Source organism: Dendropsophus ebraccatus, chromosome 7 (genome assembly GCF_027789765.1).
Source record: "Dendropsophus ebraccatus isolate aDenEbr1 chromosome 7, aDenEbr1.pat, whole genome shotgun sequence".
NCBI lineage: Eukaryota > Metazoa > Chordata > Amphibia > Anura > Hylidae > Dendropsophus > Dendropsophus ebraccatus.
In genome coordinates, this window is record NC_091460.1 from 31418888 (window position 1) to 31440716 (window position 21829).

General features: G+C 42.8%; 1 protein-coding gene across 1 annotated transcript in view; it reads right to left on the reverse strand.

The window, feature by feature from the left end:
• ATRN (attractin) overlaps positions 1 to 21829 on the reverse strand; it is a 112763-nt gene that overhangs the window by 63999 nt on the left and 26935 nt on the right. Inside the window, exons 2-4 of the mRNA XM_069977220.1 lie at positions 13132 to 13215; positions 4185 to 4298; positions 1349 to 1474 (exon numbers count right to left, since the gene is read on the reverse strand). Of these exons, the coding sequence (XP_069833321.1) occupies positions 1349 to 1474; positions 4185 to 4298; positions 13132 to 13215 (324 nt within the window). The remainder of the gene's footprint in view (positions 1 to 1348; positions 1475 to 4184; positions 4299 to 13131; positions 13216 to 21829) is intronic.

The following is a 21829-nucleotide window of genomic DNA, read 5'->3' on the forward strand; positions in this document are numbered from 1 at the left end:
GTCAGGTGATAGGATCTGGGTGACTCCTTACAGCAAAATGTGGACGGTACATGATGGATATCAACACGCCCAACCCTTAAGAGATAAGCCTTTCCATTGCTCGGATAAGCCTACATGTCTATGGGGTAGATGTCAGGTATATGCGGTTCTGTATATTGGTTCTGTATATGTAACCAGTGACGCTGCGGTCACATACACAGGGCCATGATGGAACATCACTGTGGTTATGTGTTTTAGTTAAAGTGTCACTGTCGTTTGTTTTTCTTTGTTTTTTTGCAGAGATCAATAGTCCAGGCGATTTTAAGAAATGTTGTAATTGGGTTTATTAGGCAAATATGGCATTATCTGCATTTACACTTTCCCCAGGTCCCCCCTCCCTCCTCTCTCCTCAGTCGAGCCCTGTCTGTTCTATGGAAGGAGGGGAGGGGAAGGAGGGAGATTAGTTGGCAGCAGAGAGCAGAGAACAAAGGATTACACAGCCGGACGTGTGTGAAAGCCAGTATTCAGAGGTCAGTGCTGACTTCAGAAGCGATAGCCCGGTGATATAGCTGTAAATTAACTCTTTGTTGTCCTGTTTTGGTGCCATATCTCTCCCCTCTCCATAGAAAACAATGAAGACGGGGGGGCCTTTAAACTGCATTTTCATGATAAAAATGCATTTTTCAGGTAATAAACCCAATTACAACGTTTCTTCAAATCGCCTGTACTATTGATTTCTGCAAAAAAAAAAAAAAAAAAAGTTAACTGACACTTGACTGTTCTTGTGCTGTATACATGCAGATCACTCTAGGGCGGGGATTCATGCAGACATCAGCCATATATAATCTGCATAGACTGCAGTAATGCAGAACATTAGTCCTGAGCGCAGGATGTAAGATACTCAGCACATCCCGGAGTGCCGCATCTGCATTCTGATACCCTGGATACAGGGGAACAGCCTTACAACAGGAAGCCAATGACCTATGCAGAATCCCTCTAAGCTGATGGGTAGGTTTCCTCTAAGTGTCCCCCACGCACACCTAGTAATGGGAATAAAGCATGCCATGTATTCTAATGAACATACTGCAAGGTCAGGCTGCTGGACCTAAGGGGCTTACAACGTCAGGGCTTCCCCTCCCCCACCTCCTGAGACCTGAGAGTACAGACTTATTGCATCTAGGGGGGGGGGGGGGGCTACCACAACACCAGGTCCTTCCCTAATAAACAATAGTGATGTTACAACTCTCTATGATAGGAATGAAAGGCGGGTTGCCGCTTTCTTCTTTCTCTTTCCAGCAGATATAATGATTGTGAGTACATATCTGCTGTACACAGCGACAGGAAGTGTTGTCATAGTACAATTTGTTACCTGTAGCTGATATTAAAGCCAGTCAGGTTGTAAGCCGCATCACTGAAGAAATGTAAGAGGGCAAATCCATTGGTGACCACTTCTGGGACCGTCTCGTTGCTTTCACTCTCGGGAACAATGAGTCCACTGAAAGAGAAAAGAGAAATGAAACAGCCCTCTAAATGAAGCTGGGAGTGATTCGGGAGGCAATCAATGCTAAATAAGTATAGGTACAATACAATGTAGATCCGTCACTTATACATAGTATACATTGTGCTGTAATGGATCCCATCAGATCTCCTGCTGTATGTTACCAGCCATATATATGTGTACAGTGATCTGATGAACATACCCTCACCTTATAACGTGTACACGGACCTCTCAATGGCACACGTAAAGACAGAGAAGGATCGCCTGTACAGCACTTGGCCATATTCGTTACCGCCATAGAGAATGGATAGAGCTGTGGGTCATGCACTGACTTACAGCTCCATTAAAATAAGAGGAGACGAGGTGGTGACCCCTGCAATGTCACACTTGTTGACAAGGGAAAAAAAACTTGGCAAACCCCTTAAAGATCGCTCCACTCTGGGTGCCTGGAAAAGCTGGATCCAGTCCTGGGAAACTGGGAGACGTTTCCCAGGACTGATGGGGCACCAATACTGAGGTGAGGACTGATGGGGCACCAATACTGAGGTGAGGACTGATGGGGCACCAATACTGAGGTGAGGACTGATGGGGCACCAATACTGAGGTGAGGACTGATGGGGCACCAATACTGAGGTGAGGACTGATGGGGCACCAATACTGAGGTGAGGACTGATGGGGCACCAATACTGAGGTGAGGACTGATGGGGCACCAATACTGAGGTGAGGACTGATGGGGCACCAATACTGAGGTGAGGACTGATGGGACACCAATACTTAGCACAGGACTGATGGGACACCAATACTTAGCACAGGACTGATGGGGCACCAATACTGACCACAGGAAATGATGGGGCACCAATACTGACCACAGGACTGATGGGGCACCAATACTGACCACACGACCGATGGGCCACCAATACTGACCACAGGACCGATGGGCCACCAATACTGACCACAGGACCGATGGGCCACCAATACTGACCACAGGACCGATGGGCCACCAATACTGACCACAGGACCAATGGGCCACCAATACTGACCACAGGACCGATGGGCCACCAATACTGACCACAGGACCGATGGGCCACCAATACTGACCACAGGACTGATGGGGCACCAATACTGAGGTGAGGACTGATGGGCCATCAATACTGAGCACAGGACTGATGGGACACCAATACTGAGCACAGGACTGATGGGACACCAATACTTAGCACAGGACTGATGGGACACCAATACTTAGCACAGGACTGATGGGACACCAATACTCTATATAAGGAATCCCAATACACCTAGCTCATGCATAACCAGTGCAGTGAAAACACCCTCCGCTCAGGCATCGGCTTGCTGAAACAAGACATCTGTGGGTCAAGTTATCGGATGCCAACAAGTGGCCGCTTACCACTTATAAATGACTAATGATCCTCACAATGGAGTCTCCTGTGCCATGTACACTACAAGGAGCTGGCACAGCACGGGTGACATTACTGGGGTTGGCCATTGGCCAGTGTAAACCACAAACCAACAAGCACTTAGCTGTGCAAACACTGGTAAAAGCCAGTAAGAGAAATGAAGTATTGAGGATAGGTGACAACTACCACCAGCAACATGTTTACATACAACACGGGAACAGGTGTGAGGAGGTACAGGACACACCATAAAAGAGAGAAGAGTGACAAAACTAAGCCTACCATAACACTGCCCCCTATGTACAGGAATATAATTACCATAATACTGCTCCTATATACAGGAATATAACTAATATAATACTGCTCCTATATACAAGAATATAACTAATACTACTCCTATATACAAATATATAACTACTATAATACTGCTCCCTATATACAAGAATATAACTACTATAATACTGCTCCTATATAAAAGAATATAACTACTATATACAAGAATATAACTAATATAATACTACTCCTATATACAAAAATATAACTTCTATAATACTGCTCCTATATACAAGAATATAAATACTATAATACTGCTCCTATATACAAGAATATAACTACTATAATAATGCTGCTATATACAGGAATATAACTACTATAATACTGCTCCCATATACAAGAATATAACTACTATAATACTGCTCCCATATACAAGCATATAACTACTATAATACTGCCCCCTATATACAAGAATATAACTACTATAATACTGCTCCTATATACAAGAATATAACTACTATAATACTGCTCCTATATACAAGAATATAACTACTATAAAACTGCTCCTATATACAAGAATATAACTACTATAATACTGCCCCTATATACAGGAATATAACTACTATAATACTGCTCCTATATACAAGAATATAACTACTATAAAACTGCTCCTATATACAAGAATATAACTACTATAATACTGCCCCTATATACAGGAATATAACTACTATAATACTGCTCCTATATACAAGAATATAACTACTATAATGCTGCTCCTATATACAAGAATATAACTACTATAATACTGCCCCTATATACAAGAATATAACTACTATAATACTGCTCATATATACAAGAATATAACTACTATAATAATGCTCCTATATACAAGAATATAACTACTATAATACTGCTCCTATATACAAGAATATAACTACTATAATGCTTCTCCTATGTACTATGTGGGAAACATTGAGGTCACATGTCATACATCCTCCTGTAGTACAGTAAGCAGTTGTATTTACCTGAAAGCAGCGACCAGTGGGGCGTATATGGAGTCTCCGTCGTACACGTAAAGATGATCCCAGCTGCACTCTGTGGCGAAGTGGTTGAAGCGGAGACGCAGCAGAGTGTTGTTTCTGGAAAGAGAAAACTGAGTGTCAGTGGATGGCGCTGCCCCAGAGATAACCAGGGCTATGAATAAAAGAGAACCATCAAACCTGTACTTCAGGGTAATCTATTGTTTTCTGTTACCAGTCACAAGACACTGGCCGAGCATTACAGTATATAGTGGAGTCTCCGAAGACATATCAGTACAGGATAAGTAATGTTCTATACATGCACACAGTAATGTCTCCAGCAGAACAGTGAGTGCAGCTCTGCAGTATAATACAGGATGTAACTCAGGATCAGTACAGGACCAGTAATGTAATGTATGTACACAGTGACCCCACCAGCAGAAAGAATAGTGAGTGCAGCTCTGGAGTATAATACAGGATGTAACTCAAGATCAGTACAGGATAAGTAATGTAATGTATGTACACAGTGACCGCACCAGCAGAATAGTGAGTGCAGCTCTGGAGTATAAGGCTATGTTCCCACTCTGTAAGACATCAGCCGTTTTGTGACCCCGCTAAGTCACAGAACGTCCGGTGGCAGAAAAGATCATCCCGGCCGGTACTGCAGTAATGGCCTGGTGATCTTTACTGCCACTGAATTCAGATGCGGCCGGAGCCGCTCGCTCTATTGTGTGAACTGACAGGGTTTTCTGCGGCTGCAATTCAGTAAATAGTGGCCGCAGAAAACTGACATGTCAGTTTCTTGCGGCGTCACTAGGAATCCTGGCCGGAGCGTATACTATGTGTATACACTCCAGCCAGGATAACTTAAAAGGGCACTACGTAAGTTCCATAGTAATCAAGGCCGTTGTTACAACGGTCGTGATTATTACGAAACTTAGGCAGTGGGAACATAGCCTAATACAGTACGTAACTCGATCAGTACAGGATATGTACAGTATATTGACAGCCTTACAATGTGTTAGTGGTGAAGGCTTTATAGAAGGTCTCCACTATATGTGACACACAGGCTGTCAGAGGCCATCAGGCAATGGTTTCCTGCCCTGTCTAAAGTCTTCAGCTGAAGTAAGAATTAGCCCCGAGAAGGTTGAGTAGACACAACCTTACATATTTCTCTGTATCATCAGGGGAAGACCCCTATAAATATACTGGAGCTCCTATGTGCAGGGTGAGGCATATACACGTCATGCAGCTCTGGCCTCTGTACGACAACACCTTCCTCAGTCAGATTGGTATCAGAGCACTCCCTTAGTAAATGAGGTGACACAGACAGGGATGTCTAATGATTTAACTGGTTTACAATGTGGATCGTGGCAATCGCTCCCCTTCCTAGATAATGCCTGACATACTGTTTTACATTACATAGTGTGGATGTATGAATATGCATGAGTACAGGGGAGTATGTATGTATGTATGTATGTATGTATGTATGTATGTATAACAATGGAGATGGATGTGCATCAGTGTATATTACACACACATGGAAAAAAAAATATATATATATAATTTTTTTGTACATCAATCTCCATTGTTTATACATATACACACACACACACATATTATATATATATATATATATATATATATATATATATATATATATATATATATATATATACACACACACACACATACACTCACCGGCCACTTTATTAGGTACACCTGTCCAACTGCACGTTACCACTTAATTTCTAATCAGCCAATCACATGGCGGCAACTCAGTGCATTTAGGCATGTAGACATGGTCAAGACAATCTCCTGCAGTTCAAACCGAGCATCAGTATGGGGAAGAAAGGTGATTTGAGTGCCTTTGAACGTGGCATGGTTGTTGGTGCCAGAAGGGCTGGTCTGAGTATTTCAGAAACTGCTAATCTAGTGGGATTTTCACGCACAACCATCTCTAGGGTTTACAGAGAATGGTCCGAAAAAGAAAAAACCTCCAGTGAGCGGCAGTTCTGTGGGCGGAAATGCCTTGTTGATGCCAGAGGTCAGAGGAGAATGGGCAGACTAGTTCGAGCTGATAGAAAGGCAACAGTGACTCAAATAGCCAACCGTTACAACCAAGGTAGGCAGAAGAGCATCTCTGAACGCACAGTACATCGAACTTTGAGGCAGATGGGCTACAGCAGCAGAAGACCACACCGGGTGCCACTCCTTTCAGCTAAGAACAGGAAACTGAGGCTACAATTTGCACAAGCTCATCGAAATTGGACAGTAGAAGATTGGAAAAACGTTGCCTGGTCTGATGAGTCTCGATTTCTGCTGCGACATTCGGATGGTAGGGTCAGAATTTGGCGTCAACAACATGAAAGCATGGATCCATCCTGCCTTGTATCAACGGTTCAGGCTGGTGGTGGTGGTGTCATGGTGTGGGGAATATTTTCTTGGCACTCTTTGGGCCCCTTGGTACCAATTGAGCATCGTTGCAACGCCACAGCCTACCTTAGTATTGTTGCTGACCATATCCATCCCTTTATGACCACAATGTACCCAACATCTGATGGCTACTTTCAGCAGGATAATGCGCCATGTCATAAAGCTAGAATCATCTCAGACTGGTTTCTTGAACATGACAATGAGTTCACTATACTCCAATGGCCTCCACAGTCACCAGATCTCAATCCAATAGAGCATCTTTGGGATGTGGTGGAATGGGAGATTCGCATCATGGATGTGCAGCCGACAAATCTGCGGCAACTGTGTGATGCTATCATGTCAATATGGACCAAAATCTCTGAGGAAGCTTCCAGCACCTTGTTGTATCTATGCCACGAAGAATTGAGGCAGATCTGAAGGCAAAAGGGGGTCCAACCCGTTACTAGCATGGTGTACCTAATAAAGTGGCCGGTGAGTGTGTGTGTGTGTGTATATATATATACACACATACACACATACACACACACACACACACACACATATATACTACCGTTCAAAAGTTTGGGGTCACCCAAACTATTTTGTGTTTTCCATGAAAAGTCACACTTACTCACCACCATATACGTTGTGAAATGAATAGAAAATAGAGTCAAGACATTGACAAGGTTAGAAATAATGATTTGTATGTGAAATAACATTGTTTTTACATCAAACTTTGCTTTCGTCAAAGAATCCTCCTTTTGCAGCAATTACAGCATTGCACACCTTTGGCATTCTAGCTATTAATCTGTTGGGGTAAGCTGGAGAAATTGCCCCCCACGCTTCTAGAAGCAGCTCCCACAAGTTGGATTGGTTGGATGGGCACTTCTGGCGTACCATACGGTCAAGCTGCTCCCACAACAGCTCAATGGGGTTCAGATCTGGTGACTGCGCTGGCCACTCCATTACCTATGATAGAATACCAGCTGCTGCTTCTGCTGTAAATACTTCTTGCACAATTTGGAGGTGTTTAGGGTCATTGTCCTGTTGTAGGATGAAATTGGCTCCAATCAAGCGCTGCCCATTGGGTATGGCATGGCGTTGCAGAGTGATAGCCTTCCTTATTCAGAATCCCTTTTACCCTGTACAAATCTCCCACCTTACCAGCACCAAAGCAACCCCAGACCATCACATGACCTCCACTATGCTTAACTCTTAGGGGACACAGCCAGTTTTCATTTTTGCATTTTCGTTTTTCCCTCCTCGCGTATATAAGGCCATAACGCCTGCATTTTTCCACCTAGAGACCCAAATGAGCCCTTATTTTTTGCGCAACTAATTGTACTTTGCTATGGCAGATGTAATTTTTGCCTAAAATGTGCCGGGAAACCAGAAAAAAATTATATGTGTGGTGAAATTGAAAAAAAAAATGTTTTTATTTGGGGGGGGGGGGGTTGTTTTTACTCCGTTCGCCCTGGAGTAAAACTGACTCGTTATATATGTTCCTTAAGTTGTTACGATTACAACGATATGTAACATGTATAACTTTTATTTGATTTGATGGCTTGTAAAAAAATTAAAACCTTTTAAAGAAAATATATGTTCCTTAAAATCGCTCCATTCCCATGCTTATAGCGCTTTTATCCTTTGGTCTATGGGGCTGTGTGAGGTGTCATTTTTTGCGCCATGATGTGATCTTTCTATCGGTACCTTGATTGCGCATATATGACTTTTTGATCGCTTTTTATTACAATTATTCTGGATTTGATGCGACCAAAAATGCGCAATTTTGCACTTTGGGATTTTTTTGCGCTGACGCCGTTTACCGTGCGAGATCAGGAATGTGATTAATTAATAGTTCGGGCGATTACGCATGCGGCGATAGCAAACATATTTGTTTATTAATTTATTTATTTATTTTTATTTATAAAATGGGGAAAGGGGGGTGATTCAGACTTATTAGGGGAGGGGATTTTGTGTTATTAAAAATACATTTTTCTTTTACTTTACACATATACTAGAAGCCCCCCTGGGGTTAGGGTTATTCCCCCTGGGGACTTCTAGTATATGCACTCTGATCTCTCATAGAGATCCATGCAGTATAGTTATACTGCATGAATCCATGAGATCGGTGTTCTATTACTTTTGGCTGCTGCAGCCAAAAGGAATAGAATGCCGAGCCGGGATCAGCGCCATTACGGCGCAGACCCCGCCCGGGATGGATGCGGGGATCGCCCCCCCCGCAATCGCGCCACAGGGGGGCGATCCCCCCACTAGACCACCAGGGATGGATATGAGCAAGTATTTAGAAGCAGCTGTCAACTTTGACAGCTGCTTCTAAGTACTTAATTAGCGGGCACGGCGATCGGACCGTGCCCACTAATAGCCGCGATCCCGGGCTACATGCGGCACCCGGGATCACGGCAGTTCAGAGGGGGGTCGCCGCGCGACCCCCCTCTGAACTCCCATAGCGGCACGAGGACGTTCAGTAACGTCCTGGTGCAGCTATGGGTTAACAGATGGCGTCAGGCATTCTTCCAGCATCTTTTCATTTGTTCTGCGTCTCACAAACATTCTTCTTTGTGATCCAAACATCTCAAACTTGGATTCATCCGTCCACAACACTTTTTTCCAGTCTTCCTCTGTCCAATGTCTGTGTTCTTTTGCCCATCTTAATCTTTTTCTTTTATGGGCCAGTCTCAGATATGGCTTTTTCTTTGCCACTCTGCCCTGAAGCCCAAAATCCAGCAGCCGCCTCTTCACTGTAGATGATGACACTGGTGTTTTGCGGGTACTATTTAATGAAGATGCCAGTTGGGGACCTGTGAAGCGTCTGTTTCTCAAACTAGAGATTTTAATGTGCTTATCTTCTTGCTTAGTTGTGCAACGCTGCCTCCCACTTCTTTTTCTACTCTGGTTAGAGCCTGTTTGTGCTGTCCTCTGAAGGGAGTAGTACACACTGTTGTAGGAAATCTTCAATTTCTTAGCAATTTCTCGCATGGAATAGCCTTCATTTCTAAGAACAAGAATAGACTGTCGAGTTTCAGATGAAAGTTCTCTTTTTCTGGCCATTTTGAGCATTTAATTGACCCCACAAATGTGATGCTCCAGAAACACAATCTGCTCAAAGGAAGGTCAGTTTTGTAGCTTCTGTAACGAGCTAGACTGTTTTCAGATGTGTGAACATGATTGCACAAGGGTTTTCTAATCATCAATTAGCCTTCTGAGCCAATGAGCAAACACATTGTACCATTAGAACACTGGGGTGATAGTTGCTGGAAATGGGCCTCTATACACCTATGTAGATATTGCCCCAAAAACCAGACATTTGCAGCTAGAATAGTCATTTACCACATTAGCAATGTATAGAGTGTATTTGTTTAAAGTTAGGACTAGTTTAAAGTAATCTTCATTGAAAAGTACAGTGCTTTTCCTTAAAAAATAAGGACATTTCAATGTGACCCCAAACTTTTGAACGGTAGTGTATATATATATATATATATATATATATATATATATATATATATACACACGCATACCTCTGATCATGAACACAACCTGTTCTAGAAGGCTGTTCCAGAAGTGAGCAGTTTGAGAAGCGACCTAAGTTTTCCCATAGGGAATAGTGTTAATCTGTTGTATTGGCTTTTACACTCCATGGGTCAGGCGCCCGGCCCACAGAAGTAAAGAGTTAAGCGGTGATGCAACAACATTACAACTTACCTCCTCTGGAAAAACAGTAAGTAGCAGTGAACTCTTATTACTATACAGGAGTGGGGAATCCCCTCATAATGAAGGGAATCTCAGCTCTAAATGGGGTTTCCAACTCAAGAGTGTGGTGATGCTGTGCATAGCCCCTGCCTGGCAGGGAAACTGAGCTGTTACATACACTGTATGCCTCCAGGTCAGTAGTAGTACAGACACTGGCCCCTCAGGAGTAGAAGCTTTCTGTATACACAGGTTTACCATTGATAACTGGTATCTCACCCAGGTTGGTTCAGATACCGACCAAAGTCCCGAGCAAAACTTTGGGGAAACTGTGTTTTGAATATGAATTATTCAATCATAGAGGAATTTGAGAACTGAGGTACCACTGTATGGGTGTGTGTATGTGTGTATACCAACACACAGTGGTACCTTGGTTTACGAGTAACTTGGATTGAGAGTGTTTTGCAAGAAGAGCTCATAGTTTTTCAAAATTGTGACTTGGTTTAGGAGCATTGCTTTGGTTTAAGAGCTCCCTGTACTGGGTGGAAGGGGGACTGGGGGAGGGGTATGGTCTGCATAGCGGGGTCTACAGCCCTGTACTCTGACCCAGGAAGTCTCCCTCACCTTCCAAATCATAGCAGATCCACTTCAGGCTGGGGCTTACATCAGGGGACAGGACTGTGGAGGTAATCTCTCCATAGCTGTAACCCCTCTTTCCCCGGACAGAGAGTGCTGCATGTATGTGCCCACATATGTCCTGCTCATTCCTTCCTGCAGTCTCGGTCAGCCCTTGTGTTTCCCATCCTCTCCATTACTGCTATAATGTGCCTGCTCTCACACTCAGCTATACACACTGTTGCTATAATGTGCCTGCACTTACACTCAGCCAATCACACTGCTGTATAGGAAAGTTTCTGTCACTGTCTTCCTGCACAACTCTGATTCTCACTTCCTGATTGGTCCAGGTTGAACACCCACCCCTTGCCGTCATGTGACCACACAGACCTCTGACAGCAGCCCTCCTTCTCTATTCTAGCTTGTTGTACTACGCTACTGCATTATGGGAATCTGCACCTCCATCCTGTATCTACAAACTGCTGCTGTTTTTTCATTCTTATGCCCTTACTATACATTATTCTCCACATGCTGCTTGGCTATACTCTACAGTACCTTATTATATGACACATCCAGCTTTCTAAATGTTTGTTTTACATGTTATTCAGAATAAAAAAATCTTTATTTTTGGGGTGTGGAACCAATTGTCTGCATTTCAATGATTCCTTATGGGAAAATTTGCTTTTGTTTAAGAGTGGATTTGGATTACAAACACGGTCCCAGAACGAATTATGCTCGTAATCCAAGGCACCACTGTATATTTATCCTATGGTATCCTACAAATACATGCACACAGCATGAATAGAAAACAATAAATAAATTAATGTGTAATATACATGTCTGGTTAATAGACTGGGGGCATGTTGGATATCACACAAGAATAATGGATACCCTATGAGGAGTGGGATGTCCGAGGGTAGTATCATGCAGCTACTTCCTCCTCACCTTTAGACTTTGGGCTGAGGTTGTGTTATTTACCTTGTGAGTCCAGCACGAGAACACTGTGTACATTGTTACGGCTCTGGGATTACTGTTTGTGTCTTAGGGTGCCTTTACACAGACAGATTTAGCTGACAAATTTTTGAAGCCAAAGCCAGGAACAGACTTAACAGAGAACAGGTCATATAGAATGAGATTTCTTCTCTTTTGAAATCTATTTTTGGCTTTGGCTTCTAAATCTGTCAGATAAATCTCTGTGTAAATACACCCTTACTTATGATGAAGAGCGGGGGCGGGGTATTGGGAGGGTGGGCTCTCCAGCCTTCTCCATTCTGCTATAAGAAAGCAGACTCCTGTACAGCACTCTGCTAGATTTGTCTTGCACACAAGGTCTGACCAACGCGCAGGTCTAAGGGATACTGCAGGACCCCTGTTCTCTCTATCAGTAGGACCACCACTAACCAGACACTCATGTATTATCCTGCAGAGAGGGGATTAGTGTTTTCTGCAGGCAAACCAAATTTAAAGGGGTAGTGCACCAAAAAAAAAATTCTTTCAAATCAACTGCTGCCATGAAGTGCCAGAGATTTGTAATTTACTTCTATTAAAAAATCTCAAGCCTTCCAGTATTATCAGCTGCTGTGTGTTCAGCAGGAAGTGGTGTTTTCTTTCCTGTCTGACACAGTGCTCTCTGTTGCCTCCTCTGTCCATGTAAGTAACTCTCCAGAGAAGGAGCAAATCCCCATAGAAAACCTCTCCTGCTCTCCAGACTGGAAATAATACCACTTCCTGCTGGGCATACAGCAGCTGATAAGTACTGGAAGGCTTGAGATTTTTTTTTATAGAAGTAAATTACAAATCTCTGGCACTTCATGGCAGCAGTTGATTTGAAAGAAATTTATTTTTGGTGCACTACCCCTTTAAGGAGAAGACCCTTGAAATTGAAAAAAGGAGGAAGGCAGAGGGGTGCGGGAAAATAATAAACAAAGCATTCTTACCTGTCCCCGATACTGCAGGGCTGTGCAAGCCCTGGCCCCTGCTCCTCTGATCCAGAGCTACCACCGTGATGATACAAAGCCCTCTGTGTACTGTATATCCTAATGCATTAGAATATACTGCACGAGTAATGTCCGAGCATTCCTTCGGAGGACAGGTAATACCTATCAGCCAGCTAGTCCTCCACTACGAGGGATATACCTAAATCCTGGGATAACCTCTTTAACAACCAATATATGATTATAGCAGTACATAAAGCAGGACTCTGCACAGGACTTACCCTCCGTCAATCAGCCAGGTACACTTGGTCTTATACTTGTAATTCCCGGGGCCGTCGGTCACAGTGCCGCTGGGTCCCGTTAACCTATAAGTATAAAGGAAACAAGAAGCTTAATAAAAACAAAGCCTGGAGGGTCTGTGAATAACATAACATGGACACGGATAATCCCCATGAGATCCACCATGTCACAGTACAGTCCGTTATAAACGTACACACCTAACTAAGAGCACTATAAGCAGTGTAGGCTGACATACAAGATACATATATACACATATATAGGCTACATACATACATATACAAGCTACACAAACAAAAACAGACAACACACACACATACACACATTTACAGGATATAGCCATACATATGCAGGCTAAATACATATACAGACAACACACATACACACACAAACATACAGGTGACATACATATACACACACAGGCTGCATACATACATACACACACATACAGGCTACATACATACACACACATACAGGCTACATACATACACACACATACAGGCTACATACATACACACACATACAGGCTACATACATACACACATATACAGGCTACATACATACACACATACATATACAGGCTACATACATACACACATACATATACAGGCTACATACATACACACACATATATATACAGGCTACATACATACACACACATATATATACAGGCTACATACATACACACATATATATACAGGCTACATACATACACACACATATATATACAGGCTACTTACATACATATACACACACACGCACACATACATACATATACAGGCTACATACATATACATATATATTATATATACACACACACACAGGCTAAATACATATACAGACAACACACATACACACACAAACACATACAGGCGACAAGCATACATGCATACATACATACATACAAACATACACAGGCTACATACATACATATACACACACATACATACACACATATACAGGCTACATACATACATACAGTGTGTGTGTATATATATATATTACACACACACACACGCTAATTTGCATATTATTTTCCCATGGAGCATTGCTTGACTCTCCTCAATGAGAACCAGCCCCCTCCAGACAGTATATGGATCGGCGCCATCCACTAACTACTACATCCAGGATTACATGGAAGCAGCAGCGATTGGCGATGACGGATCTCATGGTAACTATAGAATAAGGAGCTCATTTGCATATTTTCCCATGAAGCATTGCAAGACTCTCCTCAATAAGAACCAGCCCCTTCCAGACAGAATGAAAATGGAGCGGCGCCATCCACTAACTACTGTAGAGAGTTACACGGTAGCGGCAGCGACTGATCACATGGTAACTGTAGTAGCTTTCACCATCTCTCAGCGCTCACATTCATCATCCTCAGAGTTCACATGCGTCCCCGGGCTATTTACTAGTTATAGGCATGGAGCACGCACGTACCATAGTAAGAGAGCCCACACATTACTACTCAGGGGAGAAGAAGCAGAGTCACTTTAAAGGCACAGTACACCTAAACAGGAGATATTCTAGTCTCTCATATGAACGAATACATCACCCAGGTCATGGGTTTTACCAAGCTTCCCGTACGTCTGGATGTAGTAGAAATGTTCTGTCTGTATCCTCAGGACTGTAACATCTGTGACAGAACTACAACTCCCAGCATGCCTTTATGGATTAAATAAAGCCATAATATAATATAATGTTTTTACGCCTGCGAGACCCAACCATTGTCTAATAATAGTCTCAGGGTGATATCCCTCCTCCATGCTTTACACTGCAACACATCTATGTATAAAGGTCACATGACAGGCAGGCTGCAGATGATACCTCCCCTGATGCTTTACACTGAAGCCCTGCTCATTCACACTGGCAGCGACCACAAGCTCATCACTAAATCTTACACCTTTCTGAAAAGTCACATGACCAGTCTTTAGCTGATGGAAACTACAACACCCAGCATGCCCTGGTAGGCAACTTTCTTATTAGACTCCTAGTTGCCTTCTCAAGTTTCTACTATTCTGCCCGTCCCTGATCCAGCATCTCTGAGCTCAGGCACCAGATTAAAGGGCTCTCCTGGACTATCAGATGCCAGATTACAGGGACTCTCCTGAACTATCAGATGCCAGATTACAGTGACTCTCCTGGACTATCAGATGCCAGATTACAGTGACTCTCCTGGACTATCAGATGCCAGATTACAGGGACTCTCCTGAACTATCAGATGCCAGATTACAGTGACTCTCCTGGACTATGATCTATTGGTTCTGGACTATCAGATGCCAGATTACAGTGACTCTCCTGAACTATCAGATGCCAGACTACAGGGACTCTCCTGGACTATCAGACGCCAGATTACAGTGACTCTCCTGGACTATCAGATGCCAGATTACAGTGACTCTCCTGGACTATCAGATGCCAGACTACAGGGACTCTCCTGGACTATCAGATTCCAGATTACAGTGACTCTCCTGGACTATCAGATGCCAGATTACAGGGACTCTCCTGGACTATCAGACGCCAGATTACAGGGACTCTCCTGGACTATCAGACGCCAGATTACAGTGACTCTCCTGGACTATCAAACGCCAGATTACAGTGACTCTCCTGGACTATGATCTATTGGTTCTGGACTATCAGATGCCAGATTACAGTGACTCTCCTGGACTATCAGATGCCAGATTACAGTGGCTCTCCTGGACTATCAGATGCCAGATTACAGGGACTCTCCTGGACTATCAGATGCCAGATTACAGTGACTCTCCTGGACTATCAGACGCCAGATTACAGTGACTCTCCTGGACTATGATCTATTGGTTCTGGACTATTAGATGCCAGATTACAGTGACTCTCCTGGACTATCAGATGCCAGATTACAGGGACTCTCCTGAACTATCAGATGCCAGATTACAGTGACTCTCCTGAACTATCAGATGCCAGATTACAATGACTCTCCTGGACTATCAGATGCCAGATTACAGGGACTCTCCTGGACTATCAGATGCCAGATTACAGTGGCTCTCCTGGACTATCAGATGCCAGATTACAGGGACTCTCCTGGACTATCAGATGCCAGATTACAGTGACTCTCCTGGACTATCAGATGCCAGATTACAGTGACTCTCCTGGACTATGATCTATTGGTTCTGGACTATCAGATGCCAGATTACAGGGACTCTCCTGGACTATCAGATGCCAGATTACAGTGACTCTCCTGGACTATCAGACGCCAGATTACAGTGACTCTCCTGGACTATGATCTATTGGTTCTGGACTATTAGATGCCAGATTACAGTGACTCTCCTGGACTATCAGATGCCAGATTACAGGGACTCTCCTGGACTATCAGATGCCAGATTACAGGGACTCTCCTGGACTATCAGATGCCAGATTACAGTGGCTCTCCTGGACTATCAGATGCCAGATTACAGTGACTCTCCTGGACTATCAGATGCCAGATTACAGTGACTCTCCTGAACTATCAGATGCCAGATTACAGTGACTCTCCTGAACTATCAGATGCCAGATTACAATGACTCTCCTGGACTATCAGATGCCAGATTACAGGGACTCTCCTGGACTATCAGATGCCAGATTACAATGACTCTCCTGGACTATCAGATGCCAGATTACAGGGACTCTCCTGGACTATCAGATGCCAGATTACAGGGACTCTCCTGGACTATCAGATGCCAGATTACAGTGACTCTCCTGGACTATCAGATGCCAGATTACAGTGGCTCTCCTGGACTATCAGATGCCAGATTACAGTGGCTCTCCTGGACTATCAGATGCCAAATTACAGGGACTCTCCTAGACTATCAGATGCCAGATTACAGTGACTCTCCTGGACTATGATCTATTGGTTCTGGACTATCAGATGCCAGATTACAGGGACTCTCCTTTACTATCATCTAGAGGTTCTGGACTATTAAATGCCAGATTACAAGGATTCTCCTGGACTATCATCTAGAGGTTCTGGACTATCAGATGCCAGATAACAGGGACCCTCCTGGACTATCATCTAGTGGTTCTGGACTATCAGATGCCAGATTACAGGGACTCTTCTGGACTATGATCCTATGTCAGTAACATAATAGATGACTTATTGAGTCCACGAGGCTGTAAACGGAATATATGAGGTCTATAAAACCCTGACATTATGTAAGACCTTCACGAGACACCGTGCAGTTCTCGCGCCAACGTCCGATAGTCAGGAATATTCTAGAAGGTTCAGGTTCTGGATTACTATATACAGTCACACATGTAACATAGTGATACATCACCTGACAACACTGCATAGGATTTATTATCATCTTGCCGGATTATCAGGATTTCCAGACTATACACTCAGCCTGACTGAGCATACATGAGTACTCTATGGAGAGAGATAGGAGAGCCAAGAGCAACTGCGAAGCATCCTAGTATCCCCCCCGCCACAGTATATATATGTGTGTGTGGGGGGGGGGGGGGGGGGACCTCCAAACCTTACACCTCTACCCCACCATGTGACAGATCTGCTGATCGGTGGCTTCTCACACAAAGCAAACATGAAGCAGAGTCATACACTGATCCTAAGCAAATATCTACAGATGGAAACCAGAAAACAGCGGGCCGACAATGGTCGCCAGTCACCGCTCAGGTCATCTGTAACGCATAAAAGAGACACCATCTCTAGCTCACATCTGAGAAAAGACTAAAATCAGCCCCATCACTGATGCTTTATACTGCAGCTCAGCTTCTACAGACTGGCTGCTTGGCATAAGCACAAGCCCACCAGGTAGTCACAATATGGAAAGGCTGTGAGTATTATGGCCAAGAGCAATAAGTTATATACTACTACCCTGGAGCACTAGGCCGGGTAAATTTGGGTTCTCAATGCTGGGAACTGTGCTGTTGGGCGTCAGGTTGTGCACCCCTGGTATACACAGTACATTATTAGACATGAGGAAGAGAAGGGGTTATTGATGCACCAGGTTTCCAATGAGCAATGTGGGCCCCCATTCATTTACCAACCCAGCAAATTGGTTTAATATCGATCCCTTTTGTTTTCATATTTAGGGATCATGTCTGTGTTTTTTTTCTTATATAAGTGGTATTCATTATAATACTGGATCTGTGTCAGTTTTACATATGTACATCTATATATCTTTAGGTGTTTACTTTCTCACGACCTTTAAACCCACTTCCTCTTTCCATAAACATACATATATATATATATATATATATATGTATGCTTGGTCTTGTTATGACAGTAAGACAGACTCGAAGAGATGGCTTATACCTCGAAACACGTATAAATATAGTGCATTATTTTTCTTTTTGGACTAAACCTCCTTGGAAGATCTACAATGGGCAGGCGAACCCTCTGCTGTCCTGCCTGTACTGTATCTGCCCGGCCAACGCTACCAGGAGCTGCGACACTTCACATTGAGGAGAGGTGTATAACAGGTGAGTGTATTTTTTTTTTACTCCCTGTTCCTTGTCTCTCTGGTTTCACCCAGTGAAGCGCGGCTTTTCTTGGGTTCTCATTTCAGCAATCACTCCTGCAGCCTGGCCATACGACTGATCGAGATTATATATATATATATATATATATATATATATATATATATATATATATATATATATATATATATATATAATCAGTGATATTGGCACTCACTACATCCACAAGAGCCCTTTCACCTGTAGACTGTAACCTACAGAGAGAAACAGGGATATATCATGTAAGCGTACTCACCTGTAGACTGTGTAGTCCAAGTTTAGTAGTTAAAGTTAAATGTTTTTCTTTCAAATCAACTGGTTTCAGAAAGTTATATAGATTTTTTAATTTACTTCTATTTAAAAATCTCATGTCTTTCAGTACTTATCAGCTACTGTGTGTTCTGCAGGAAGAGGTGTATTCTTTCCAGTCTGACACAGCGCTCCCTGTTGCCACCTCTGTCCATGTCAGGAACTGTCCATAGCAGTAGCAAATCCCCATAGAAAACCCTACTATGCCGCTTTTTGTACAAATACATGTTTTATTGGGCATTTGTTAAAATACTTTTGAAAAAAATTTTCAATAAAAAGATTGAACAGAAAACCTCTCCTGCTCTGGACAATTCCTGACATAGACAGAGGTGGCAGCAGAGAACACTGTGTCAGACAGGAAAGAATAAACCACTTCCTGCAGGACGTATAGCAGCTGATAAGTACTGGAATACATGAGATTTTGAAATAGAAGTAAATTACAAGTTTATATAACTTTCTGACACCGATCAGTACCCCGTTAATCTGTCCCAGTGGGTTATGCCTGGTGCAGGGACTAAGGGAACCAAAATACTAAGGTTGCAGTCACCCCCAGGCCCTGGTGCAGGAGCGCCCCCTACAGCATATCTCTAGTACTATAAGCAGTGTGTGATGGCTGGAGGTGCCCTGTTGTTTCTGGTGGTTACACGGTCACTTTGGTTGCAGCAGACAGCTAAACCCCAAAGCTGCGTTACGACAAGTAATGAGTGAGTGTGGTGACATTACTACACGCGGTGTGTTTGTCACAACCGACGACACATTACAAATCCTCATGTAGTAATGTAAAGCAAGGCTCGGCCATGTGCAACTCACTCAGCGTGTCTGCATTTTCTGGCGCTGCAAATGCACAAGGCTCACTGCCAGAGCGTGCAACTAAACGGTGGTGTAAGTGTAATGCAGAATGTGACATAAACGTGCCTGCATCCCATAATACCCTGAGGGTCATTTCTCTATAGAGGTCACAAGCCATGCGATCTGTAAAACATTACACTAAATCACCAGTCCTCTGCTCAGGCCTCTCATACATGACTCCATATAATCCGGCATAGAAAAGAACGGCTGGATTACAGAATAACCGTAAAATACGGCTTTACAAAGGTCACTACGAATATATGACGATGACTGGCTATGTAAGGGATGGACACTGGCTGGTTATTATATAGGGGCTATATGATAACTGCTGTATTATATGGAGCCTATATGATAACCACTGTATAATGGGGTCTATATGATAACTGCTGTGTATTATATAGGGCCTATATGATAACTGCTGTATTATATGGGGTCTATATGATAACTGCTGTGTATTATATGGGGTCTATATGATAACTGCTGTGTATTATATGGGGTCTATATGATAACTGATGTGTATTATATGGGATCTATATGATAACTGCTGTGTATTATATAGGATCTATATGATAACTGCTGTGTATTATATAGGATCTATATGATAACTGCTGTGTATTATATGGGATCTATATGATAACTGATGTGTATTATATGGGATCTATATGATAACTGCTGTGTATTATAAAGGGCCTATATGATAACTGCTGTGTATTATATGGGGGCTATATGATAACTGCTGTGTATTATATGGGGTCTATATGATAACTGCTGTGTATTATATGGGGTCTATATGATAACTGCTGTGTATTATATGGAATCTATATGATAACTGCTGTGTATTATAAAGGGCCTATATGATAACTGCTGTATATTATATGGGGGCTATATGATAACTGCTGTGTATTATATGGGGGCTATATGATAACCGCTGTGTATTATATGGGGTCTATATGATAACCGCTGTGTATTATATAGGGTCTATATGATAACTGCTGTGTATTATATGGGGTCTATATAATAACTGCTGTGTATTATATGATGTCTATATGATAACTGCTGTGTATAATATTGGTTCCATATGATAACTGCTGTATTATATGGGGTCTACATAATAACTGCTGTCTATTATATAGGGCCTATATGATAACTGCTGTCTATTATATGGGATCTATATGATAACTGCTGTATTATATGGAGTCTATATGATAACTGCTGTGTATTATATAGGGCCTATATGATAACTGCTGTGTATAATATGGGTTCTATATGATAACTGCTGTATTATATGGGGTCTATATGATAACTGCTGTGTATTATATAGAGTCTGTAATGATAACTGCTGTGTATAATATGGGGTCTATATGATAACCGTTGTGTATTATATGGGGTCTATATGATAACGGCTGTATAATATATGGGGTCTATATGATAACCGCTGTGTATTATATGGGGTCTATATGATAACCGCTGTATTATATGGGGTCTATATGATAACCGCTGTGTATTATATGGGGGCTATATGATAACCGCTGTGTATTATATGGGGGCTATATGATAACCGCTGTGTATTATATAGGGTCTATATGATAACTGCTGTGTATTATATGGGGTCTATATGATAATTGCTGGATCTTCTCTGCTACAACCATGGCAGTGGCTTCTCAATGTAAGGAGGGGGCAGCAGCAGTGACATACTTGGTATACCTATAATATGACCATTGGGGATAGGTACCATCTAGTATTTGCCGTCAGATCAGACAGCCGCTGTATGTTATAATCAGTGAATGGTTATCACTCCCCACTATACAAGCAAGGGCTGAAATCTGTCTCTGTCACTTCACCCTAACATGGATAGCGGCCATCACTTCCTTATGCCGTATATAACAGGGCAGTGTATTACACAACTTATAGCTCAGCACTCCGTGCTTTATAGGATTATTGTGTGATAATAATATAGAGACGGCACCCCAGCCCAAAGGCCTCTACCAGATCAGATGCATTCCAGATACAACACACTACTACCCCCATCTGAGATCAGCA